The sequence below is a fragment of the Myxocyprinus asiaticus genome, chromosome 15 (assembly GCF_019703515.2).
Source record: "Myxocyprinus asiaticus isolate MX2 ecotype Aquarium Trade chromosome 15, UBuf_Myxa_2, whole genome shotgun sequence".
In the NCBI taxonomy this organism is placed as follows: domain Eukaryota; kingdom Metazoa; phylum Chordata; class Actinopteri; order Cypriniformes; family Catostomidae; genus Myxocyprinus; species Myxocyprinus asiaticus.
Genome location: NC_059358.1, coordinates 14,112,106 through 14,140,094, shown reverse-complemented (window position 1 = coordinate 14,140,094; position 27,989 = coordinate 14,112,106). Strand labels below are relative to the sequence as shown.

Genomic DNA, 27,989 nt, shown 5'->3' with positions numbered 1-27,989 from the left:
CATCGAACAAAGCCGAGCAAATTCTTGAGGAATCCACCAAGGATGTCCTCTTTAAGATACCCTAGAACTTAAAAACATAACAGCATGTGTGGTAAAATATTCACATAAAATGTTCAATATGGTGGACAAAAATGAAATGGTTCTTGACATTTGGTCAAAAAATACTAATTTTTTTAAAACAACATGTGGAACAGGTACATTTACTTTATTATACAAAGGAACATTCACAAGGAAGGTTATTCACATGATCTCAAGAGCTGGTCCGTTTTACAAGTTTCAAAGGAAAGAAAAAGAGTTTGACGTTGAAACGAAGTATAAAATAGTAAAGAGAAAGATAAGCCATTGAAAACGTACATATCTTAAATTGCCCTTATACAGGCGAACAAATGAAAGGAAATCGGGGCTTTCATTAATAAACTAAAACTATTAAGAGATGGATAAATTGCATTGGTGTCACAGGGAAATAAGACAAGGCTCAACACACCCCACAAGAATAAAATAAAAGAAACAAACTAGAATTTTAGGCAGGGAATTTTATACCTGTGCATGTGTATGAATGAATAAAACAAAGAATTAATGTTGATTTCTCCCACTTTTTTGTAGCCCTTTCCACGTTTCCTGCTAACATCTGAGCAGCAGGCAATTGTCCATCCAAAAAACTCCAGTGGCTCAGTCACACATTTACACATGGCTGCCCACCTCACTTTGAGGATAGCAGTAAGAAAAGCACATTATAAATTCATGTTAGCTGTACAAATTAGCACAACTTGGATTATAACTTAAAATCAACAAACATGTCATGTACGTATATTGAGCAATAAATAAAGTTCATGTCTCTCCGTCCAGCAGTTTATATTTTCAGTCTGCAACATTTGGAACGGCCACCATCAGACCTTTGGAAAGCCAAAATAGTTTTTACACTTTCAATAATTATTTGACCTAGAAAATAAACCAGGATATTTAAAAATGTTCCAAATTATTTTATATCAGTTTCTGTATCAGTTGAAGATTAAATTGACCAGATTGAAAAACTCCCATTTGATTGGTTAAGTCACTGGTCTGTCTTTGGTGTTTGGAAGTTTAACACTTCCACATCCAATTAAACAGCTTCATCAACCCTATTAAATCAGGGTTGCTTAAAGGGTAAAAACTGAGCCCTTTAAGCAAAAATGTTTAATTGCTCAGTGGTTCTCTTAATTGTGCAGCACATAATTTGTGAGTGACTTGATGTTCTCTTAGAAAACAATTAAAGTAACACTGACTTGACAAGGCTAGACAACGCAGCAATGTTTAACCACCCAATTCCCTCATTACACAATGCAATTTACAGGCTTCTGTAGATACACATTTTTTTTTCATCATAACACCTCAGCTGAGAGTGCATCACATGTTGAATTCTGAATGTTACCTGTAATTTATTTATCCAAGGTAAACTGCATTAGAGGTATAGCAAAAAAAACAAAACAAAAAAATGCTGATGATAATATGGGTTGTGATGAAGTCAGTCAGTAAGAGTACACAGGTGAGAGTAAAAGCAAGTATTCACGGAGCAGCCCAGCCTAGTGTTTAAATGAGGCACTGGAAAGCTGGATACAATTAAAAGGGACATCCAGAGAAAAACAAGACAATATAACAAAAAAAAGTGGGAAGAGTTTAAGCAAGAGGAAAGGCTGTTGGGAAAAGACAAACAGTTACTTCACAGCTCAAAACCTCTTCAGTCTGGGTAAAAAAAAAAGTCCATAAAGAAAGCTAATCAGTCTGATGGGGTTACGGGAGGTGGGCGTTGGGAGTGGTTTTTTTTTTTTTTTTTTAAAGTGGTGCAGCCTTTTCCAGTTCTAGCGCTCTAGTCCACGTGCGCCCTAGCCTGGATGCTTCCGTCGTTGTTTACATGATGCCGTTGGTGAGATACTGGAAGCCGTCGTACAGCTTGGTAGTGATGGAACGCATGGAACCGTCGACCATCTGTTCCACCAACACCTGCAGCTGCTCCTCAGTCAGGTTCATGTGGAAACGCTCCTTCAGGTTACGGATGGTGCTGGATCCATGAAAGCAGGGAAGCTGAGAACCTGCAGAATACAAGTATGATTCTGTAAAATAAACTGAGAAATATGGGTAAAGGTACAAGTTGCCACACTAAAAGCATAATCCCCTGATTTTCCATGTCTTGTTCACACTGACAGTGATTTTTTTCCCTGGAGGTCACCAAGTGGATGTTTTTTTGGTCATAGCAGATGTTAGGGATGTGCACAGATAGTCGACACTTGGCTAACCATTCAACGCGGCTCTATTTGATTACCAAAATCACTACTGGGTGATTCTACACGTGCAATAGAGGTCTGATTCCTGACCCGCGCCCGATAGAACTCGACAAACCGTAAGATTTCGGGCCTGGTTTGGGTCAGTTTTTCAACTATAGGACGAGTTAGGGGCTGTCTCATGTATTTTGTGTGTGTCTGCACTGATTTTCAAATCTTTTTTGATGTAAACACAAGCTGGCCAGATGTCTGACCGCTGCACCACATTTCTGTTTTTTTCAGCACCTCACACAGGAATGCTGCATGTTTATTAGATACTGGATTTTTGATTTCCATGAGCTGTAAGCCATAATCATCAAGATTAAAACAAAAAAAGGCTTTAAATATTTCACTTTGTGTAATGAATATAGAATATATGAAAGTTCCACTTTTTTAACTTTTCCACGATATTCAAATTTTTTGAGATGCACCTGTACATGACAATACTAGTCTTCGCTCCCTCACAGATATAATACCCTGCCTGGGCAGAGCACATGTCAGGTTTGGCACTTAAATTGCATATTTTCTGCTAGTTAAGAATACTGTTAAAGGCAGTTTGATTATTTTTGTTTGACTTTAATGCAAGTGATTTTATCATTTGAAGATCTACGTATTGTGCAATTTAGGCTTATTTCTCACATTGCCACTTTATTCCTTGCTATATCGATTAGTGTTTGATGCATATGCATTGCGATAAACATTCTTTATAACTGACTCCCAACAAATAACTAAATAACTGTGATCTCTTGCAATTATCCGAACATTGCAAATGGTTACCATGCACATCCCTAGTAGGCGTTCATACGGTTAGATGCTCTCATGTTATTGGTGGGTTGCATAATTGCCCATAGCTTCTAAATATCTGATCAAAAATCAGATGTACTAATTTGATTGGCAGTAAAAATTTGTCACTCTATTTGGAGACTAAATAGAGTTCTTGCCACTAATAATTCACATTCTAAAGAGGAAGTCTTTAGATAAGAATTGTAGCAGTGTATAATACATCATATAGAAAACAAGATTTATCAATGCATAAATCAAACTCACTTGAAATACTGACCATTTATGAAGTGGTTTTCAAGGTAAAATTTTTTTTACTATTATCATATATGGGCAGAGACAAATTATGCAGAAAAATGTAATCGCTCACAGTAACATTAAGTTCTCCATCCTGCCTACACTTGACTACAGAATCTCTTTGGAGACAGATCATATGTGATCCAATGTCATAAATCAAATTGGTTGTCATTACGTCGCTGGACTCTCCCACATCAACAATGTGAAAAACATCAAATCGGCAATTCTCGTTGAACATTTCTGATATTGGGATGCTTTGTTGCTGCAAATCGATTTCAGTGTGAACACGCCTTCGGACTTTCGTACAAAGAGATTTTCAAGATAAACAATACCTTGGTGCATGATTTCTACAATCTGGATAACCTTCTCCATGTGCTTGCGTGCAGCGATGAGGCCTTGGAGCATAAGCATCTTGTAATAGTTGAACATGTCTCCATCCAAACCTCCCATTACCTAGGAGCAAATTTCAACAATGACAAATTTGTCTACAAATTATATACAATTAATTCTCAGCTTATGGCTATATCCAGAATGAACATCTCTGTATTTACATCGACAAATTCACTGGTTAGTTTGAAGGCAGACGTCTCAAAGCCCAGGTTTCGTGGAGAGCTAGAAAGGATGAAGCCAAAGTCAATGTGAATGATGTGGCCCTCAGAGTCCAGCAGGATATTTCCATTGTGCCTTAAAAAGGAAGAGAAAACAAAATACATTTATACTAAACCAAAATTACTTCGCTTCAGACACAATTCAAGCATGATTTTACTGCCCGATGTCTGCAGGTCTCTCTCACCTGTCCTTCACCTGCAGCAGATAGCAGATGAGGCAGTAGCCAGCACAGCTCTGGACAAAGTTGCGCTGAGCGGTAAGGAAGGCCTCTGTAGTGTAGTTGCCATGCTCCTGCCGGAAGTAATCGAGCAACAACAGCTGGCTCTGTTTCTTCACCTGGTGAATAGACACAGCGTTGACCACCGGCTCAATCATTCCACTGTCTGAAGAGATGACCAGGATCTTGTAGGGCTTAATCCACAAGGGAACCCGTTCTTGCTCCCAGATAATCTAGAAGACCACAAAGATGGTGAGATGATCAAGTTTAGAAGCAATGCATGAGTAATAATAATACAATTCATAAGTAGAAATTTTGTTTACAAAACTCTGCCGAATAAATATCATTTATACAGTACTGCGCAAAAGATTTAGGCACTTGGGAAAAACGTTGCATAGTGTGGATGTCTTCAAAAATAATGCCATAAATTGTTTTCATTTATCAATTAACTTCATACAAAGTTGAGTAAACATAAAAAAGCTAAATCAATATTTGGTGTGACCACCTTTGCCTTCAAAACAGCACCAATTCTCCAAGGTACACCTGGACACAATTTTTCTTGGTTGTTGGCAGATAGGATGTTCCAAGCTTCTTGGAGAATTTGCCACAGTTCTTCTATTTATTTTGGCTGTCTCAATTGCTTCTGTCTCTTTGTAATCCCAGACTGACTCAATATTCAGTGGGGGGCACTGTGGGGACCATGCCATCTGTTGCATGGCTCCCTGTTCTTCTATTCTATTTGCAAAAAAAAATGTTTGGGAGTCTAAAATGTATATTTCCTATTTACACACAAAAGCTGAAAATATAAATAACCATCTTAAGACAAATGTTTTTGTGAAGCATCTTAAGACCTTTGCACAATACTGTATATCATAAAAAATGCAACTTTAATATACACCGATCAGCCACAACATTAAAACCACCTGCCTAATATTGTGTAGATCCCCCTCATGCTGCCAAAACAGCGCTGAGATGCCACTCTTCTCCACAATTGTACAGGGCGGTTATCTGAGTTACCATAGACTTTGTAAGTTCGAACCAGTCTAGCCATTCTCTGTTGACCTCTCTCATCAACAAGGCATTTCCATCCACAGAATTGCCGCTCACTGGATGTTTTTTGTTTTTGGCACCATTCGGAGTAAATTCTAGAGACTGTTGTGCATGAAAATCCCAAGAGATCAGCAGTTACAGAAATACTCAAACCAGCCCATCTGGCACCAACAATCATGCCATGGTCCAAATCACTGAGATCAAATTTTTTTCCCTGTAACAGATAAAGGACAGGCAAGGAGGCGGCGGGAACCGGCTGAACAGTAAACAAAGTTTAATAAGAAACAACATAAAACAAACAAACACAGACACACATGCAACGCGGCCGCATGCATCTCTCTCTCTCTCTCTCTCTCGAACTGGTGCCTCTGGCTCCCCTTTATCTTGCTCTCCTACTGATCATCTGATTCAGCACCGGCCGTGCATCATCACGGCCCGGCCACACTCTCCTCCTCGTCACATTCTCCATTCTGATGGTTGATGTGAACATTAACTGAAGCTCCTGGCCTGTATCTACATGATTTTATGCACAGCACTGCTGCCACACGATTGGCTGATTAGATTATCGCATGGATGATTGTTGGTGCCAGACGGGCTGGTTTGAGTATTTCTGTAACTGCTGATCTCCTGGGATTTTCACGCACAACAGTCTCTAGAATTTACTTCGAATGGTGCCAAAAACAAAAAACATCCAGTGAGCAGCAGTTCTGTGGATGGAAATGCCTTGTTGATGAGATCGGTCAACAGAGAATGGCCAGACTAGTTCAAACTGACAAAGTCTACGGTAACTCAGATAACCGCACTGTACAATTTTGGTAAAAAGATTATCATCTCAGAATGCTATTCTGAGATGAGGTTTGGTGCTGTTTTGGTGAAATGAGGGGGACCTACACAATATTAGGCAGGTGCTTTTATGTTGTGGCTGATCGGTGTATAGTTACACAGCACAAATCTATTTCAGCAATTACAAAACCACCCAACTCCTCTGTTCCAGCAATGATGTTTTGATTTAACAAAATTCTGAATAACTAATTTCGGAATTGCCAGTTGATTGATGGACGATCTGATGGACAAAGTTTGATCGACAGCCAACCTGCAATTGTTTCAGCACTTGGTAGGCAAGAAGCTCCTGTCTCAGGTCATCGCCACATTTCACAATAACAGAAAGTAGACGCCAGTTGGGCAGGTGACCATAGGGGGAGCCCTCCCTGATTCGCCTATTGAACAGCACATGCGAGAAAAACCCTTACAAGTCTAAAAGTCTAATCAAAGATCAAATAATCAAATGAGGAAACAAACACTGGTGGAAAAATATCTGTAACATAGGTAACAAGTACCTCACTTTCTCCTGCCATGGCTCCTTTAAGGCTACAGCTGAGGGATCCTCTGGGTCCTTCTTAAATGTGGTGGGGGTGTGGGCAAGCTGCTCGGACAGACGTCGTCTAATATAGTGAAATTAACATTCTGTTCAATTACTATTGTTTTTTGTACTGTTTGCAGCCAAAGATGCATTTGTTTAACAGGCTCCAAGTGTACCTGATGTCTCCAGCTGCAATAAAAATAGGCTCCTTGCTCTCCTGGCTGGTGATGCTATCTACAGAGAACTGGGAGATGTTGTCACAACTGTTGGTGTGGATCTCTGGAAACTTGAAGAGAAAAAAAGGAAAAGGTCAGATCTTAGAAGTCAAATACAAAGCAAATTTGTAGATGTCAGCTTGACTAGTTGCTCTTTCCAATTACCTCCACCTGCAGCTCTCCAATGTCATCTACAGACCATGCCTCATCATCGTTGTCATAATTGGGAACTGTGGAAAAGCTGCTGGCACGCTGGTCAGGTGTGATGCCACAATCTGGAAGATTCTCTACGGATCGTGTGCTGCGGATCCGTGTTTCCGGGATCCTCACAGGCACACTCGACGTCTCAAAGTTTTCGCATTCCAGAACTTCTACATAGATTAAGTAAGGTGCCTGAACAAGCACAAAAAAGGCAGTTTAACAAAAGACCCCAATTACACCTGATATTAAGATGGGTCTCAGTTGATCCAATCACATGAGTTTCAATTTCGAGGGGAGGGTCTTTAATTTCGTGATGAAATACATCAATCACTATGTCAGTGTGCTACTGCATGATAACAAAGGCCAAAAAATCATAAAAGACCAAGAAAGTGAGAAAAAGCAAAGCAGCTGACATTTGATCTAAGCAAAAATGCAACATTTCGAACAGAATTCTACATTATTTTACTGGAGTACCTGAATTTGCTGAGGGTGCTTCTTATCTGTGTCCCTGCATATTGATCTCAGACATAATGAAAATGATCTGTGAAGTTCTCAAACAAGTATATGTATTTGCTTTTTCATAAATTTTCAGATCTGACAGTTATTTCCTTTTAAAGCCGCTCGTAACCGGCAAAGTTGAAACTTTTAAGTTCAGCGGTTGATTGACAGGGGAGAGGTGGTGCTTCACTGCTGTCACACATTTTGGACGTATAGCGTTTACACCTCAAATTCGATGTGGTCCAATGCGTTTTTGACTACCTCTGTATGTGGTTTTTGTGATCTGATTACAAATAGTTTTGCACCCTATTTACACCTGTATTTAACGTTGATCACCCGAAACACATCTTAATACCAGGTCAGTGTAAACAGAGTCTAGGTTTAACTTATCACTGCCAAACGTAAAACATACAATGGAGTCCAAAAGTCTGAGATCACTAAAAAAATGCTTCTATTTTGCATTCATTTCTAATATAATAAATTTTAATTACAAATTATCAGCATAACAATTTGAGTTAAATGATTAATTGAAAAATTACATTTCAGAATTTAGTATGTCCCATTTTCACTTCAATGTCTGCATGCACTAGAGCTGGCATGGTAAGTTTTTGCAAAAGCTAAAGATCCATGTTATCCCAGCATGGTTTGAGAATGTTTCAAAGAGTGTCTTGTGTGTTTAAATGTTAAAAAACAAAAGAGTCAAAGTCAAATTTGCTTAAACTGACAACTGACCTAGAACAGAATCTTAATTATTACTTATTCATTTAACGTCATAACTTTTCTTTGTTTAAAATGTTTTAAAATCAAAAAACTTTTTAAATGAAGAAAATCCCCCCCCAAATAATCCTGGATTTTGAATGTAGTCTCAGACTTTTGGAAAAAAATAATAATTTCCACATAGATATGGAACCTCACCTTATCCTTTGAGTTGAGCACAACGGCCTGCGTGTGGGGCACACGGACTACGTGGTGGTCAAAGGCCGCTGTGGGCAGCCAGACCCGGGCAGGCAGCTTGTGGTTGAGAAGAGACAACTCAGAGATGAGCCTCTGAGTCTTCTGTTCTTTAGTGGGCAGAGTGGCCAGTCTCTTCCCAATCCCCATCAGAGATTTGATGAACTCCCGCTGAGGAGTCAAACGCACGGGCTGGACAAGAGGGAAAGGAAAGAGAGAGAAGAAAATAAAGAAGAATTGATTTGAACACAGTAAATAAAACTTGCAGAGACCGAATGTGGCTTTGCTAAAAAAAGAAATATAAAAAAATATGGACATACCATTTGCGAAGGGATTATTCTAACAAATAAAAGTGGTCACTGAATTTCTATGGATGTATGAGTTATTATACAAGCCTATGACTGTTTTTATCATTCAGCACAAGAACAAGCACAAGAATACAAGGAGCAGTGCTCAAAACAGCATTCTAAACTCAAAGTGAAACATGGGAATAACAAAAAGAAATGGTGAGAGTGCTTTTAGCAACAGTTGACCACAGGGTAGAGCAAGTGAGTCATGAATGAATAGCATCACCTGAAACGAGGAATAAGTATTAACACAAATACATGAGGTCATCCAAAAGACAAGAAAATGTGGAGAAAGACTCATCAAACTCCTCCACATGTGCGACCAATAGTTACCACGGTTCCCACACTTTATGACCAATGAATTTCCAGGACCTTTCCAATAATTTTTGATCAATGAATACAGATTTCTGGTTTAAAATAATTTCTTCCCTGATATTTGGAACCCGGCGTTACAAACGTCAAAGTACATCATATACATGGATATTGTAATCCAAGTAGATGGGGTTACAGAAACAAATGACAAGGCCATAATATATCTTCAAGAACTTATGTAGGATACTATTTAGTCCTTTTATTCTTTTGGTAATATGTAAAACAGCACCCAACACACCCATGGAAAGAATCCATTCTGCCAAATTAAAATATTTTTCAGAGAACTCTGCTTTGCCAAGCACGTTACAAAGTTTCTGGAAGGAAACCAAAGGTCTTGATCAAAGAACCCAGATTGTACACAGAACCCAACACAAACTGAGTCAACAGCTCAAAAATTGTTATACACTTTTACACTTTATTAAATAATGAGAGAAAAATAACACAACCCATTAATTAGAGAAAACTGACAAAAACAAACACACAAAGAACATGTTTGCAAGCATGCCATCAGTTCACAGATATTGCTCCATTGATAAAAGACTTTGGGTCTGCTGCTTAACATGTAAAATGGCTCCTTCCACAAATAGGGTACAAACTGGTGTCCTGTTACCTTTTTTTCCAAGCAATAAAAGCACAGACCCCATTTTCTTTGCCCCCAAAATTACAAATTTGAGGGCAAAATGTTCCACTACAATACATTCTTCTGTTTTGCTTGCATCATCTGACTGATTTGATTCTCGGATTAGTTAAATACTATGTTATCATACAAAATATGAGTTGATGCCGATTAATTTCTATTGGCAACAACCTTATTACTCAGATTGAAAAATTATTTTAATGAATTGATTAAAAGTATTGAACATGTACAGTATTTAACATGTACATTTTACAGTGATAGCATGATTGCAAATCTTGAAGGCACACATTTGAAGGAATCTGTGGAGTCAACCTCGCCTGCAAACAGACACAGCCATCATCCCACTACGCACAGAGGAGCGTTATTAGGCGGTGAGAGACTTACTGTACCAGCCTCGAGCTCGAGACTGTCGGAGCTGGAGCTCAGATCCTGGGAAAAGCAAGGGGAGGAGGGGGAGGGGTTAGAGCAAGGGGATGGTGGGGGGACAGAACAAGACAAAAACACATTTCAAGGTTACACTCCTTCCATCTGTTTGAGCAGCAGGACCTGGCCGTGACTCTGCAGGCCTGCAGAATTCACTATGTCATGTTTATCTCTGAGGCTGAGCTGCTGAGGGGGACTGGGTTTTATCTCTGAGAGCTGCTCTGATCTAACTCATGTAATACACCACGACTGGTGGTGGGCACAAGCTGAAGGATTACAGGACATACAGGAACACAATCACACACACAAATATATACACACATGCTCCGGCAAGGCCATGGCTCACTGGTGGATTTGTTTTCTTATATCTACTTATTAACATAAATCTGTCATGATTTAGAGGACAAACCATAAAGCCTTATCAGAGAATAAATAGTTTACAACATTGGCCATCATGGTATATTGCTAAATTAATAATCACCCATCCCCCTTTACCACAACCACTGGTATTAAGAATAAAAACATGATAATGCATGCGACAAGCTTCAAAGTTATCATAAGTTCAACACTGAAAACATACTTCTATATCTTGGTTAAATGTTACTTAAAAAAAGGGCAAAGAAAATTGAAGTGAGCAGTGGGAAAAGGTCAAGCATCATTTGTATGGAGATGCCACTTGCTTTTGTTATCTACTGCATTGAAATTAGTAGTATCTAAAGTGTGGTTTATCTATCCAAATACTTTTTGGGCCACTGTATATTACATTGAGGTGAAAACGGAAATACTACATTATTGTATCTTATTGTAAAATGAGTGGCGGTCTGGGCTGGAGAGAATTGACATGAGGCACATACACCCACATTGTACCATCAGCATTATACAGAATATTCACTACTATTCACTAGTCCAGACTGCATGAATTAATCATCCCTTTACTCACATGACACAGATCGTGTTCCTGCTCACTAAACTAAATTAAGAGGCCAAGAATACAACAACAGATTATTTCCTGCTAGACCCTTTAGCAATAAGCCACGAGAGACCAAGCTTTACAGTGATTTTAAGATGGTTGACGGGTGTTGTTAGGCATGACACGATGTAAAGGTTAACACAGATATTATAATAAAGCACTCCTATGTTCAATAACTCAATATATTAATAATAATCTCACAGGCAATGCAAGTGCCCATACGGCCAACAACACTTACCGCTTTGGCCACTGGGGGCAGTGTTTCGAATTTCGGTAAGCACAGACTGATTTTAGCTAAATAAAAGTCAACCTACTTTTTCTGATTTCACTGGGAGATCAGTCTGGCATCCAAGCCATCAAAACCATAAAAGCTTTCTTCCCCCACACTGTATGACTACTGAACACCCTGTTGACTGCCACCCACCTGACGGATCTGCACTTATATAATTACAAATTTATGTTGGCCACTTTAATGAATATACTTTACATTTCACTTGTCTGGATTGCACTCAACCATTCATAGGGGCTGTGCAACAATTGTCATGTCATAGTTCTCATGGAGTCTGTTAGCACTCTGGGAGTGTCAAACAGCTGTCATGTTCACTTGCACATCACCCAGCAAATGGTCACTTTACACTTAACTCTTGATAAGATGTGGTGGTCATACTGTCCAATCCCTCCTTTACGGTAAGGACATGACTGACACCTCAAACTGTACGGCTTGTTGAGGTGAGCTGCTGTTACTTTTCTAAGTGATTGAACTGGCGGATGCTAGATTGGGTGGAAAAATATCCCAAAGAAATCAATTGAAGGAGGGACTCAAACCATATATCTAGAGACCAGAATATTAAAGAAGGCAACCAGCTAGAACACTAGCAACACCTATCAACCACTCAGAACACCCAAGCACCCTCAGAGCAACACCCTGGCAACCACCCACAACAACCTAGCAATGTGAAGGACAATCTTATGTTTAATATTGCACCAGTGCTTATGATGACTGCCATTTAATTTCCATGTGTCCTAGCAGAATGATAAAACCTTGGCTTGATAGGACTGAAAGAGTTGTCGGTCCTCAAAGCCAGGCAAGCAAGGGTCCAAATTCCTCCTGAGTACATGCACAGTGGACTTTCTCTTGTGGCAAACTCAGACGAAACCTCTATCTTCGAAAGCTTTCTGAAAGAGGGAGAAGATAAGACTTCTTTCTAGAATACATTTCCAGTGTTTGGGCAAAGCAAATACCCAAGCCTGAAATATTTGCATGATTGGGTTGAAAAACCACAGCTATCATGGCTAAATGTGCAAATAAATCACTGCTGTTGACAGTAGGTCTGATTTACTTATCAGAGCAGCATACGTAGGACAGAAGATAAGACTCGCCACCCGTCCCACTAATAGAGGACTGAGCAAGAGCCAAGGCTAAAAGCCAAAGGCCAACAACCAAATAAAAGGTTAGCAAAACTTTACTTTAAAAGCACATTCATCCCACAAGTTCTTTTTAAAAGGATAATACAGAAAGTTAGCCTCCGTCACCTTTCACTTTCATTGTAAGGAAAAAGATGCAATAAAAGTGAATGTTGACTGAGGTTAACATTCTACCTTACAGCTCTTTTCATGTTCTTTCAGGTCTGGAACAACACGAGGGTGAGTGAATGATGACAGAATTTTAATTTATAGGTGCACTACGCTGACAATATTTGTTTAGGCTTATTGCAGCTCGCATTAGACGCAATGTGGATATGACAGGTGAAGATAAAGTGACATTTACACTTTACATTAACAGAACACCTTCAGCTCTTAAAAGAAGCTATTTTTCCAGTTTGTAAATGGTGTGGAGCAACACATTTCATAATTGCTGATCTTTACTCCATTCATCAATTCCCAAATCACTGCCATGTGAAAGGCGAAACCACTGTTGCCATAGCAGCACAAACTGCACCAATATCACGTTTAGTAGACATAAATAGAAAAGTGAATTATCATGTGCACATGACTGATTATCAGAACAAACATGTACTGTGTGAAAGGAGATGCGGTGTGTGCTGTGTAATGAGGTTAAATAAAAAAATAAATAACCCATCCCAAATCTGAAGGGATCTCTGAAGTTACACATCTCAATAGAACTTGATCCATGGTAGGATATTACATAAGCTGCTGTCCAGTTTCACTGACACTCTATAATGGTTGGGGAACACTCCAAAGACAATGGACTGTATGTTTCCAATTAGGCTGGTGAAAAGACAGTAGTAAGCTGCTACTATATATTAGTGATAGACTGAAATATCGACTAGGGATGGGAATTGTAAGGAGCTGAACAATTCAAGTTTCTTAACGGTTCCATTAATGATTCTTTTATTACTTTTGAGAATGAATTAAGAAATATGCGTACAGTGTTCCATCAGCATTAGCGGAAAAATGCTTGAAAACCCTTTAATATAACCAAAGGTCATGAAAATCATACGGTTCCAGTATTTTGTTTTGAACAAGAACCGCTTCTCGGTTCCCAACTCAGGCTGATTTTTGGTCATTTTGAGATTATTAACATAACTGTCTATAACTACACCCATTTAGCCAGTTAACAGAAGTATTCGACTTAGTAACAGTTTTCTAACTGTAACAGCTAGAAAAATGTACAGAGAGTTTGTCAATAATGCATGTTTTCATGTACTTTATTAAATCTGAGTATATATTAATTAAATAACAACTAAATATTAATAAATAACTAATAGTGTTTAACGTCTGCTATTTTGTGCAAAACAATTGTGAACAATTATGTTGCTATCATTCAATTATATATTTATATATTGGAATTATATCTGCCACACTGCTCCTTAAATATCAGCATTAGTCACTGAAACCTCTGGTCAATCAATACTCTAAATCTGAAAAAAATTAGTTCATACATTGGCAAATGACAAGAATATACTGGAAAATCTCTTAAAGGAATAATTCACCCAAAAATTACAATAGTGTAAGTAAATGATGACAAATGTCGTCCCAAACCAGTATGACTTTTTATTCTTCCATGGAACACAATAGGAGATGCTAGACAGAATGTTATTTCTCAGTCACCATTTACTTTCATTGCATCTTTTTTCCTTACAATGAAAGTGAATGGTGATTGATGCTAACATTCAGCTCAACATCTCTTTTGTGCTCCACAGAATAAGGAAAGTCATATGGGTTTGGAACAGCATGGAACAGCGAGTGAGTAAATTATCAAGGAACAAATGGTGAGACAGAATTTCTACTTTTGGATGAACTCTTTCTTTAATAAAGGAATGACAAACTAATGTTTGATACAAACAGGATCCAATCTGTCTGCCACACTAACCTCTAAACTAATCCTGTTGTTCTGATCCACTATGTGGTCAGTGTGTCACTTATTAGCAGCATGAGAGGTGATTTGTTAGTGGCATGATGTTTGGCCCAGAGTATTATTAGCATGACTGTACAAATGAACACAAAGAGAAGAGGATGTTCTAACAGAGGAACCACAAAGATATCATCAATCTTCTGGGAATCAGCAAACAGCTGTAGTTAATTATGTTCTGAGAGCATAAACAAAAATCTATTTATCCCGCTGCCGGCTACTGCCTTCAGTGGGATCAGTGTTTAAAATTTCCATTTGTGACTGCTACGTGGTCAAGTAATTCAAATACACCAAGACTGCACTGGTGCCCCCCAGGTGTGTGTGCTCTCCCCACTACTCTTCTCCCTGTATAACAATGACTGCGCCACCAAGTACTCTGTCAAGCTCCTGAAGTTTGCAGACGACACTACTGTCATCGGCCTCATCCAAGATGACGATGAGTCTGCATACAGAAGGGAGGTTGAATGGCTGGCTCACTGGTGCAGTCAAAACAACCTGGAGCTGAACACGCTCAAAACAGCGGCGATGACAGACCCCAACATTGACCCCACTCACCATTCTAAACAGCACTGTGGCAGCAGTGGAGTCAATCAGGTTCCTGGGTAGGGTTGCACCAGCTGTGCGTAAGTTCTCACGTAAGTTGGGACGTAAAGTTCACACTAAGGGCTTAGTAACTACTAGTTAGTTTGTAACTAAGTCAGTGCTTAATTTGATTGCACCACCTGTTCTTAAGGCAAGACTTAACTAGTAGGTTGTAAGCTCTCCGTAAAGTAATACGTAGTCACATATGACATTTATCCAATAAGCAAATTTGTACACAGAAGTGTTAAAAAGCCATCAGCTTCAATTTGATCTTGTTCCGGTTGATGTTCAAACCTTGTTTGCTCACGTAAATGTCAGCTATAATAAATTATATCCCCATTAAAATACGATACGTAATAAAAGTAGATTTAATAAATAGTATATTTGCCCTGTGTAAATAATATTTAATGGTGCAAAGCTCAAATATATAGTAGTGCGTAAATTGTGACTTAGTGCCCATTTACACCACAACTAGGCAAAGTTGTAACGTACGTATAGCTGGTGCAACCGGCCCCTGGGCACTATCATCTCACAGGTCCTGAAGTGGGAAACCCACATTGACTACATTGTGAAAAAGGCCCAGCAGAGGTTGTACTTCCTTTGACAGCTGAGGAAGTTCAACCTGCCACAGGCGCTGCTGATACAGTTCTACTCACTAGTCATTGAGTCTGTCATCTGCACTTCAGTAACTGTCTGGTTTGGTTCAGCTATGAAATCAGATATCAGAAGTCTTCAAAAGGACAGTTCGGACTGCTGAGAGGATTATTGGTTGCCCCCTGCCATCCCTTCAAGAACTGTACACTTTCAGAGTGAGGAAAAGGGCTGGAAAAATCACTATGGACCCCACTCACCCTGCCCACTACCTTTTTGAACAGTTGCCTTCTGGATGGTGCTACAGAGCACTGAGCACCAGAACCGTCAGGCACAGGAACAGTTTTTTCCCCTCAGGCTATCCATCTCATGAACAGTTAAAACTGCCCCACTGAGCAATAATTATATGTGCAATACACAGCGTAGCAGGGCTCTAGACAAAAAAAAATGCCATCGGCTCCTAAACTGAAACATTAAGGAGCCAAATGGCTGTTTTTAGTCACCAAATCACAGAATTGCTCAATTTAGATTGCTGTTCAGAAACAAGATAGAAGGGGGGCTTGGGTAGCTCAGCAAGTAAAGATGCTGACTACCAAACCTGGAGTCGCAAGTTCGAATTCAGGGCATGCTGAGTGACTCCAGTCAGGCTTCCTAAGCAACAAATTGGCCCCGTGGCTAGGGTGGGTAGAGTTACAATGGGTTAACCTCCTCGTGGTCGCTATAATGTGGTTATCGCTCTCAGTGGGGCACGTGGTGAGTTGTGCATGGATGCCGCGGTGAATAGCATGACACGCGCTAGGTCTCCGCAGTAACACGCTCAACAAGCCACGTGATAAGATGCGTGGACTGACGGTCTCAGACACGGAGGCAACTGAGATTTGTCCCTATGTCACCACAAGGACTTAGAGTGCATTGGGAATTGGGCATTCCAAATTGGGGAGAAAAAGGGAGACAGGAAGACAGCTGATAACTAATTAATCAGAGGTTCAATAAACAATATATATAGTTGAGAAGTTTGCATTCCCTTTTGTCTCGTAAATGTTCACACCCCTTTCATAATTTATACAATATGAGAAATTTTTTTTTGTTTAATACTGCTCTTCAGAATCTACATTACAGATATTTACAGAAAGTACAGTATGCATATAGTAGTGTGTTGTCTTCTTGAGCATCAATGAATGTTTTTGCCTTGTGTAATAGTTGTCAAAAGCTTGATCTCATATATATATATATATATATATATATATAAACTGTTTTACAGTATTGCTTTAGACTTTCTTTACTGTGATTAGATGGCCCAGACACAAGAGTGCAAATTGAATGAAATCCCAGATGCAGTTTATTGTGCTACTCCAATCCCAATCAATAATTACCAGAAGAAGAAAAAAAATACGGGACTTTTAATTATCAAGAAGCCCGAAATACATATGGGACTCTTATTTTGAAATGTCTGCATTCCCAGTTGTGAGTTCACTGACGGCTGATTTGCTGAGGAAGTGAATCTGATTCAAACTGCTAATCTGAGCTCCTGAGTTCAAACCCTCAGTTCTTTTCAGGCGATTCATGAAAAAGACCCGGTTCAAAGAGTAATTTGTTAGACTCTCTCGCGCTGGGTTTGTCATTGCGTGCGGTGCAGCGAGCTCTTCAGAAACAGAATTGGTGAAAAGTGGCACGCGAGACACTGGTTGTGCGCCCTCTAAAGATGTATTCAATAACCCACAAGATGATATCTGACGAAACCGCATATGAACACGAACACACCCCGACTGTCGCCAATGGCGACTAGATTTTAAATTATTGTCGCAATCAATTATTTTTGGTCGCACCTGCCACCATTTTAGTCGCAGTCTGGAGCCCTGCTTAGTCTATTTATATTTATCCAACATACCCTATCTCTTCTGCCATGCATCTGTATATAACAGATTTCTATTTGTACATACATACACTGGTGGCCAAAAGTTTTGAATAATGTACAGATTTTGCTGTTTCAGAAGGAATTTGGTACTTTAATTCACCAAAAGTGGCATTCAACTTATCACAAAGTATAGTCAGGACATTAATGATGTGAAAAACTGCACCATCACTATTTTAAAAAAGTCATTTTTGATCAAATCTAGACAGGCCCCATTTCCATCAGCCATCACTCCAACACCTTTTCCTTGAGTAATCATGCTAAATTGCTAATTTGGTACTAGAAAATCACTTGCCATTATATCAAACACAGTTGAAAGCTTAAATGTCTTTGTGTTTGAGTTGCCATGGTATGCAATAGACTGGCATGTCTTAAGGTCAATATTAGGTCAAAAATGGCAAAAAAGAAACAGCTTTCTCTAGAAACAGCTTTCTCAATCAGTCACTGTTTTGAGGAATGAAGGCTATACAATGCTTCAAATCACCAAAAACCTGAAGATTTCATACAAAGGTGTACACTACAGTCTTCAAAGACAAAGGACAACTGGCTTTAACAAAGACAGAAACAGATGTGGAAGGCCAGATGTACAACTAAACAAGAGGATAAGTACATCAGAGTCTCTAGTTTGAGAAATAGATGCCTCACATGTCCTCAGCTGACAGCTTCATTGAATTCTACCCGCTCAACACCAGTTTCATGTACAACAGTAAAGAAAAGGCTCAGGGGTGCAGGCCTTATGGGAAGAATTGAAAAGAAAAAGCCACTTTTGAAACAGAAAAACAAAAAGAAAAGGTTAGAGTGGGCAAAGAAACACAGACATTGGACAACAGATAATTGGAAAAGTGTGTTAAGGATCTTAACCCCATTGAGCTTTTGTGGGATCAGCTAGACTGTAAGGTGCGTGAGAAGTGCCCGATAAGACAGCCACATCTACGGCAAGTACTACAGGAAGCGTGCGGTGAAATGTCACCCGAGTATCTGGAAAAACTGACAGCTAGAATGCCAAGGATCTGCTAAGCTGTCATTGCTGCACATGGAGGATTATTTGATGAGAACTCTTTGAAGTAGTTTAAAAATTTCAATTTGTAATACTAATTTTTCATGTTATCAATGTCCTGACTATACATTGTGATCAGTTGAATGGATCTTTGGTGAATAAAAGTACCAATTTCTTTCCATAAGAGCAAAATCTGTACATTATTCCAAACTTTTGGCCGCCAGTGTTTGTGTATATATATATATATATATATATATATATATATATATTTGTCTTATTGTGCATTTCTATATATACTTATATTTTCTATTCACTCTTTATTTTTATTATTATCTTTGTCTTGTTGTTGTATTGTTTGTGCACTGGAAGCTTCTGTCACCAAGACAAATTCCTTGTATGTGTTAGCATACTTGACAATAAAGCTCATTCTGATTCTGACACCATATCTTGATCAGTGCTTCATATTGTGATATTGAAGATTATCAGCCTGCCATTATAAAGAAACTGCTTGAATATTTCATGTTACAGAGCAGCTGTCGATCACTCCCTGAGCCCCACTCTAAAAAAAAAAAAAGGCTAATGTAGAACATCGACACGCCTTTTCCAGTGCAACCATAGAAACCACACAAATCACTGAGCAGTTTGTCTTCGTCATTTGCATCAAGCAGCTGAGAAACAACATTTGTGGGAGGTGGAAGCAATGGCCAGAGAGTGATAAACTGAATTAAAAAAAAAATCAGCTAACATGTAACCTTCGCAGGGCTCAACAATAAGGACATCCTAATGGGCCAGTGTAAGGGGCCGTTCAGACTGAATGGGTTCTTGCATTAAAAAAAGCTAGATGAAGCGCAACAAATGGAACAGAACGCAAATGTCTCGGCAATTTTTTATACATTAAGTTCTTTTATCTTGACATGCCATCTATAACAAAAACGCAGCGCTTATTTGCAAGACACAGAAAAAAAACAGTGAGGCAAAGTGCAACGGTCAAAGACATCAATATAGCATGTTTACATAGAAAAGAAAATCAGTTAAAAAAAAAAAAAAAAAACCCGCAGCAGACAGACACAAATATGAGTTTGGTGTGAACGGCCACAAGCATTTTGAACCAGATGACGTAAATATCACTCGCCCTGACAGGCAGTGCTGCAATGCTGGCTAAAATAGAAAATTGAGAAAACAACTTTTTAATTTTGGAAGCATCACTTGCTGTGTCCACAGTAATGCATTTTTGGTTGAAAACTCAGTTTTCTAATGTCATCATTTTCCAAAGTGTTCGGTACTAGAGAGGGTTTTCAGCAGTCTCAGTTTTCCGTGGAAGAAAACACAGTTCCAATGTGGATGACAGATGAAACATTTTCAATCCAAAAATTATTAGTGTGGATGTGACCAAATAATGGGTTGAATATTATAAAAGGAATAATGCCACTAATCAGCTAAAGTGCATGTAGGAATTGATAGCTGTCACAGAGTTGCACTACATCTTTTTAGATTGCAGCTATTACAGGAAATCAAAAAATAAATTATGTTGTATGTTGTCATGTTTTGTAATAATAATGTAACAATGTAATTTAACAAAAAAGAATTGGGGAAAATGGTGGCAGGCCAATTTAATTTCTGGCCAGCAGACAAAGTCTTTATTGTTGAGCCCTGCTGACATGTCAATTATAATACGTAAATAAGCACGTGACCATGGTGACATCACCAGTTTCTCACCTCATCTTGACTGCTTTCAACTTTGGGGTTGCTGGCGGTTCTCTTCAGGTTGCTGCTGAGACTGATACTGACGGTTGCATCAGATTTGGAGCGTTGGTGCGTGCGTTTAGAGGGCGAGAGGCTGTGCTCACTCGTGCCCTGACCGTGATGGAAGGGAGGGGGGTAGGAAGGGGGAGGCTGCGGCACCTCCCTGCGGATGCGCTGGCTGGCAGGCTTGAGCTCGTCGGACAGGATTAGTTTGCGCAGCTTGGTTCCACGAGAGTGGCGCTGTGTGGAGATGTGCATATCGGACGAGTAGGCCCCCAGCAGCCAGGCACACTGCAGGGAGAAATTTATGCTCTGCCGGCAGCGGTGCACCACGTAGGGTTTGATGGCGTCACCCACGTCCTCATCCATGTGGATGTACATATTGAGCAACTGGGGCAGGTAGAAGTCCACATCTTCGTTACGGAAGCTGAAGAGTCGATTTCCGATGTAGGCCTGGACGCCGGGCTCCTTGGAGTTGTAAAGATAAGAGATCCCCATGGAGATATCGAACAGCTTGGACTCGAAGAGTCGCAGAAGCCAGGACTGCTTGGAGGAGTTGTTTTTCTGACGACGCCGTACACTTTTCACAGGCTCCACCTCCTCCTCGCTGATCTTGGGAGGCTTTCCTCCACCATCTATGGGATGCACATTACCGTTCACCAGAGCGGGCTCTGCGATGGCTGAAGACACTTCTCCATCACCCTTCAGGAGCTTCACCTTCTGAAGCACCTCCTGGCAGGCTTTCTTAGCCACCTCGGTGTCAATTACCAGGCTGAGTTCACCCACGGTCTCAGATATGACATCCAGAGGGGGGCTGGAGGTGGACAGGCCATCGCTGGTGCTCGGGCTGGAGCTGGTGAGGGGGCGAGGGCCTGAGGAGGGAGAAGAGGGCAGGGAAAGAGAGGAGGTGGTGGAAGTGGATGAGGCCGATGGGCTTTTCTGTAGCTCTTCAAGCCGGGCAGGGGAGAGCTCCAGCTCTGTGTCACCCATGGCCACACAGTCTCAGGCCACTGCAAAAACAGAGATAGCAACTGTGACAACAAAACACAAAATCGGCAATCTTGGCAGAGCAGAAAGCCTTCTTGAAGACCACATGATGGCATTCACAATGCATTAAGTTATTTGACATTTGAGTGAAACAGACTTTTCAATTGGACATAATAAAGGGTGGGACTACGGTCAAGTTTGATTGGATCAGGTGGAGGTGAAACATGTTCGACTATGATATAATTGGCTTTTCTTATTTTTCCAGCCCACAAAACCTTGATAACGTCAGCAGAAAGGTTGTTTTAAAGGGGAAAATAAGATTTTGATGTATGAATATGAAAGCAAACTTTTTTTTTTCTTTAGAATAACATCAACCAATGATTTGGCACAATAAGGCCAAAACAATTAGGCTATTAAGAAAGTTAAAAGGGTCCATTTTGTTTTCACGTTGCCTTTAAAAACATTAAAGGAATATTCTGGGTCCAATACAAGTTAAGTTCAATTGACAGCAATGTATTGTGGTATAATGTTGATTACTACCAAATTAATTTCGACTTGTTCCTCCTTTTCTTTGAAAAATGCTAAATGTGAGGTTACAGTGAGGCACTTACAATGGAAGTAATATTACCCAATCACCCTTTGCTATACTGAAAGCTCTACAACTACACATTATATGATGTTTTACCCTGTGAATTTCATTGTTTTGTTTTAAATGTACAGTAATTTCAAATCAGGTGATTGCAACACACTCCAAAATAGTTGGGACAGTCGAGTGTTTACCACTGTGAAACATCACCGTTTCTTCTAATAACACTTAAGCATTTGGGCTTAAGAAGACACAAGTTTGTTAAGTTTAGAAAGTGGAATTTTCCCCCATTCATCCATTATGAAGGTCTTTAGCTGCACAACTGTATGGGGTCTTTGTTGCCATCTAATGCGCTTCATAATGCATCACATATTCTCAATTGGAGACTGATCAGGACTGCAGGCAGGCCAATCTAGCACCTGCACACTCTGCTTACACAGCCATGCACTTGTAATCCGGGCAGTTTGTGGTTGAAGTTGTCCTGCTGGAAAATGAGGTGCTGGATGGCAGTGTATGTTGCTCCAAAAATTTTACATACATGTCTGCATTCATGTTCTCACAGATGTGCGAGTTACCCATGCCATGGGCAGTGACACACCCCTGGCCCATACAGACACTGGCTTTTGGACCTGATGCTAATAACAGTTTGGATGGTCCTTTTCCTCTTTGGCCCAGATAACACAACGGCTGTGTTTTTCAAAAACTTTTTGAAATGTGGACTCTTTGGACCAAAAAACACAGTTCCACTGTTCTACTTTCCATCTAAGATGAGCCCAGAGAATTTGGCAGCACTTCTGGACAATGTTGATGTAGGGCTTCTGCTTTGCATAGTAAAGTCTTAACTTGCATCTGTGGATGCAGCGGCGAGTGGTGTTGATGGAAGTAGACTGGTTTGAGTATTTCTGTAACTGCTGATCTCCTGGGATTTTCACGCACAACAGTCTCTAGAATTTACTCCGAATGGTGCCAAAAACAAAAAACCTCCAGTGAGTGACAGTTCTGCAGATGGAAATGCCTTGCTGATGAGAGAGGTCAACAGAGAATGGCCAGACTGGTTCGAACTGACAAAGTCTACAGTAACTCAGATAACCACTCTGTACAATTTTGGTGAGCAGAATAGCATCTCAGAATGCTATTCTAAGATGCGGGTTGGCGCTGTTTTGGCGGCACGAGGAGGACCCACACAATATTAGGCAGACAGTTTTAATGTAGCTGATCGGTGTAACTTTACACAGAAATGGTAAGTAGCGATGTTATCACACTTGTCAATTCATGTTAACATGCATATTGTTTAAGTCTTGAGGCTGGCTATACTTTTGAAACAGTGAGTATTAATGTGGTTGCTCTTTACTTTAGAGTACGTATATTTTCAGTATACTTACAGTGTACTTAACCAAGAAAGTACTGAGTAATATTAGGTAAATACATGTACCTAATATGGGTTAAGGTTAGGGTTAGGTTTAGGGTTAGTACCTAGTAATTACTGTTGTTGTTGTAATTATTTAGTATGTAAATTTAAACAGTACTGTAAAATAAAGTGCTATCATTAATTACTATGGATTGGCCCCATTCACTTCCATTGTAAATTCCTCACTGTAATTTGTAACAAGTCAAAATACATTTTTGTGGGAATCAACATCATGCTACAAATGCTGTCGATTGAGCTTAGCTTGTATTGAACCCGGAATATTCCTTAAATTTATCAGAAAGCTGATCAAAGAAGAATAAGAACTACTGATTCAAATTTACAATAGCGGCATGATGGATTCTTGCTAAAGATGTGCTGAAGTTTGGACATAACATGTGACAGCAAATACTTCTCAACAGACTTGCAGGTCTAAAATTAACTTCACGGTAACTTTAATATTTTCAAGATGAACGGTCTTTAGTGAGGGCCAAGGCGAGCACTTCCTCGGGGTCACACTGTCCCGTTGATCCACAGCTATACTAAACAATGCCATAATCCGCCTCGAGCAGATTACCTCACCATCACCAGCAGGCCAACATCAGATAATGTGAAGCATCAGTGTCTCCAATTCCACAGACACGGCACAAAGCAGCTATATTCTAAAACCCTAAGTGCTTTAACTGAACAAAGTTTAAAGTAAAGAGACATACAGTTGAAGTCAGAGGTTTACATACACCTTAGCCAAATACATTTAAACTTTTTCATTTAAAAGTTTTTCACAATTCCTGACATTTAATCATAGAAAACATTCCCTGTCTTAGGTCAGTTAGGATCACTACTTTATTTTAAGAATGTGAAATGTCAGAATAATAGTAGAGAGAATTATTTATTTCAGCTTTCATTTCTTTCATCACATTCTCAGTGGTTCAGAAGTTTACATACACTTTGTTGGTATTTGGTAGCACTGCATTTAAATTGTTTAACTTGGGTCAAACATTTTGGGTAGCCTTCCACAAGCTTCTTGCAATAAGTTGCTGGAATTTTGGCCCATTCCCCCAGACAGAGATGGAGCCGGTTGCATAAACATAGCCATTAACTTAAGACTTTGTCTAACAATTAGTCTGACTAGCTAAAGACATCATAGAAAGCCTGTTGCATAAAACAAGCTCACAGTTGTTTTTTTATTAAGACAGTCTAATTCCCACTGCATTGTGGGAAAAGACACTGAACAGCTTAAAAATAATGGCTGACTGTGGATGCTCAATATAGTTTTCATTCGCTGAAAATATTTGCTTATTAGAGCTTATAAAATTTATTCTGAAAAATTTAACTGTTACCATCGTAGTCTCAACTCATGCCTTTTTAGCCCTAATCTGAAGCCCCCACTAGCTCAGCTGACAGTTATTTTCCATGGCAACATAGAATGTAAAAAAAAGTTTGCCTAGGGGTGTGCTGTCTTACCTTTTGGCCTTAAATTAGACCAATCTAAGTTTTTATGCAACTGACTGAAAAAGTTAAGGCCAAAATTTTAGACGACTAACTAGTAAGACTTTAGAAGTTTTATGCAACCGGCTCCTGGTGTAACTAAGTCAGGTTTATAGGCCTCAATGCTCGCACACGCTTTTTCAATTCTGCCCACAAATTTTCTATCGGATTGAGGTCAGGGCTTTGTGATGGCCACTCCAATAACTTGACTTTGTTGTCCTTAAGACATTTTGCCACAACTTTGGAGGTATGCTTAGGGTCATTGTCCATTTGGAAGACCCATTTGCGACCGAGATTTAACTTTCTGGCTGATGTCGTGAGATGTTGCTTCAATATATCCACATAATTTTCCTTTCTCATGATGCCATCTATTTTGTGAAGTGCACCAGTCCCTCCTGCAGCAAAGCACCCCCACAACATAATGCTGCCACCCCTATGCTTCACGGTTGGGATGCTGTTCTTTGGCTTGCAAGCCTCACCCTTTTTCCTCCAAACATAACAATGGTCATTTTGGCCAAACTGTTACATTTTTGTTTCTTTGTCCCCATGTGAATTTGCAAACTGTTGTCTGGCTTTTTTTTTGGTGGTTTTGGAGCAGTGGCTTCTTCCTTGCTGAGCAGCCTTTCATGTTATGTCGATATATGACTCGCTTTACTGTGGATATAGATACTTGTCCACCTGTTTTGCTGTTGTTCTGGGATTGATTTGCACTTTTCGCACCAAACAACGTTCATCTCTAGGAGACAGAATGCGTCTCCTTGAGCGGTATGATGGCTGCGTGGTCCCTTGGTGTTCATACTTGCGTACTATTGTTTGTACAGATGAACATGGTACCTTCAGGTGTTTGGAAATTGCTCCCAAGGATGAACCAGACTTTTTTTCTGAGGTCTTGGCTGATTTCTTTTGATTTTCCCATGATGTCAAGCAAAGAGGTACCGAGTTTGAAGGTAGGCCTTAAAATACATCCACAGGTACACCTCTAATTGACTCCAATTAGCCATTCAGAAGCTAGTTGACTAATTGCCTAAAGGCTTGACATCATTTTCTGGAATTTTCCAAGCTGCTTAAAGGCACAGTTATCTTAGTGAATATAAACTTCTGACCCACTGAAATTGTGATATAGTCAATTAAAAGTGAAACAATCTGCCTGTAAACAATTGTTGGAAAAATTACTCGTGTCATGCACAAAGTAGATGTCCTAAACGACTTGCCAAAACTATAGTTTGCTAATATGAAATCTGTGGAGTGGTTAAAAAAATTAGTTTTAAAGACTTCAACCTAAGTGTACTTCTGACATCAACTGTAGCTAAATTCAGCACTCGATCACTTCAAGAAGTTGTGCCCCTGGTTTTCCTTTGATTTTGTTAACAGCTATAAAAAGCCCTTAAGGAGGATAGTGATGAAAGGTCCTCAAGTTAACAACAGAAAGTCAATTAAGTTGCTTAGATAAAAAAGAAGCCAACAAAATACTCTTGAAATGTAACATCTAAGATATCCAGTCTACACTTCAAAGGATGAAAACAGCAAGTGGTTGCTCTTAGATCATGAAGAAAGCACTGAAATTAAAAGATCCACAGAGCACAAACTATAACAGCACAAATCAAAACTATTTCTGTAAATGATGGGATTAAAGCAGCACATGCCAACTGGAGTGAGCTATAATACAAGCTCTCTTTGCAAGTGTGATACAGTCAATCCAACTCTAGCAGTTTGATTCCTCTGAGCTGACAGTTTGTGAGTTGTGCTAGTTTGCCTGGTAATTCATGTGAAATCCAACTCCATGGAAAAACACTACCCTAGTAGCTACATAACTAAACTGATTAACTACAAACTAACTACATAACCAAACTGATAACGTCACAATCAGACTTCCATTAAAACAACACTCGCAATCATATGTGCCATCCAACCAAATATTACTTGTGATCCAGGCCTATTTCTATTGTTCTACATCCCGACTTTTGACTGAACTTCACATGCTTCTCCGATTGCAGTGGTAAGAGTAAATTCAATCAGTCTTTGCCCTGAAATGTGAGAGCAGCACAGTCTGAAACAGAGAACTAGAGGAACACAAAACATGTCGACCATGATCTTCCTCATACAGTCTCAAAAGTTCCTGATGCTTCCAACAACCACAACACTGAGCAAAGACCACCATCCAAAACCATCACTGACCAAACAAATAAAAGAAAACCTCAAGCAATTACACAACAAGAGACTGACACGAGATACACAAATAAATCACCATGAAATCCAATCCATTATCTTGAAATGAAACAAGTTTGAAGCCAAGTGTCAAATTTGGCATCTATAATTTGGACCGGGGGGGAATCTACGCACCCCTGGAATCTAATCAAAACAAGCAAGTACAACAACCCCCCTAGCATGTTCAAGACAAATCTACGCCCTTGATTTTGACTGATATAAAGCAACCATGGTTTACTACGTCAGCTGGCTCGATCAAGACATTTAAATCGAGACAAATAAATAAGCGTGGACTACATAACTCAGACTATAAGGCTAAACATTTGCACTGTTATGACAACTAATAATGCCCATTTTCTTCCCAAATCGTCTATACAATCACAATATTCCTTGTTTTGTCTGAGTTTCTAAGTTTTAATGTAAACAATCTATTAGCTAGATGACTTTTGCACTCAGTTTGCATCGGAGCTTGTTTGGCTGAGACCCTTAAGAGACACGTCGACTACTTTTCTCTCTTGTATGAGTCAAACACAACTTTTTCTGAAAGACAGTTCTGCAGTATACGTTCTGGATGTGTTTATTAATGAATAAATGCCAGTTATTAGTCATAGCTTGGCTGTTAGTAAGGCCAGAGAGGATAAGCCTCATAAAAACACAAACGGATGCTACACGCTTAGCTAACCAGCTAACGCAACGTCTCTACTTTAAACGTTTTTCTACTTCTGAACCGACCCAAATGAAGTCGAATAGTCGTGTGACACCGCTGTCTTACCTCGAAATATACCGGGTGGGGGGCAATTAGTCGGTTTATCTGTGTTTTAAGTGCCCCATTTGGGAGCTGCGCTTCTCCTGTTGCTGAATAGCCGGTTCGCTCGCTAATCAATTAAGTGAGAGAGGAG

General features: G+C 39.7%; 1 protein-coding gene across 2 annotated transcripts; it reads right to left on the bottom strand.

The window, feature by feature from the left end:
- Positions 1-189: 189 nt before the first annotated feature.
- On the bottom strand, positions 190-27,989 carry LOC127452926 (phosphatidylinositol 4-kinase beta). 2 transcript variants are annotated; one of them, XM_051718814.1, is made up of 12 exons: positions 27,863-27,989; positions 20,393-21,429; positions 10,213-10,257; positions 8,437-8,664; positions 6,988-7,215; positions 6,784-6,893; positions 6,585-6,689; positions 6,341-6,464; positions 4,165-4,430; positions 3,923-4,055; positions 3,704-3,824; positions 190-2,066 (listed from the first exon to the last, which is right to left on the bottom strand). In XM_051718814.1, exons 2-12 carry the CDS (start codon positions 21,407-21,409, stop codon positions 1,885-1,887), a joined length of 2,559 nt encoding a protein of 852 aa, XP_051574774.1. In that variant the 5' UTR covers positions 21,410-21,429; positions 27,863-27,989; the 3' UTR covers positions 190-1,884. The 2 variants fall into 2 exon arrangements, with proteins under 2 accessions (XP_051574774.1, XP_051574775.1); XM_051718815.1 differs by lacking the exon at positions 10,213-10,257.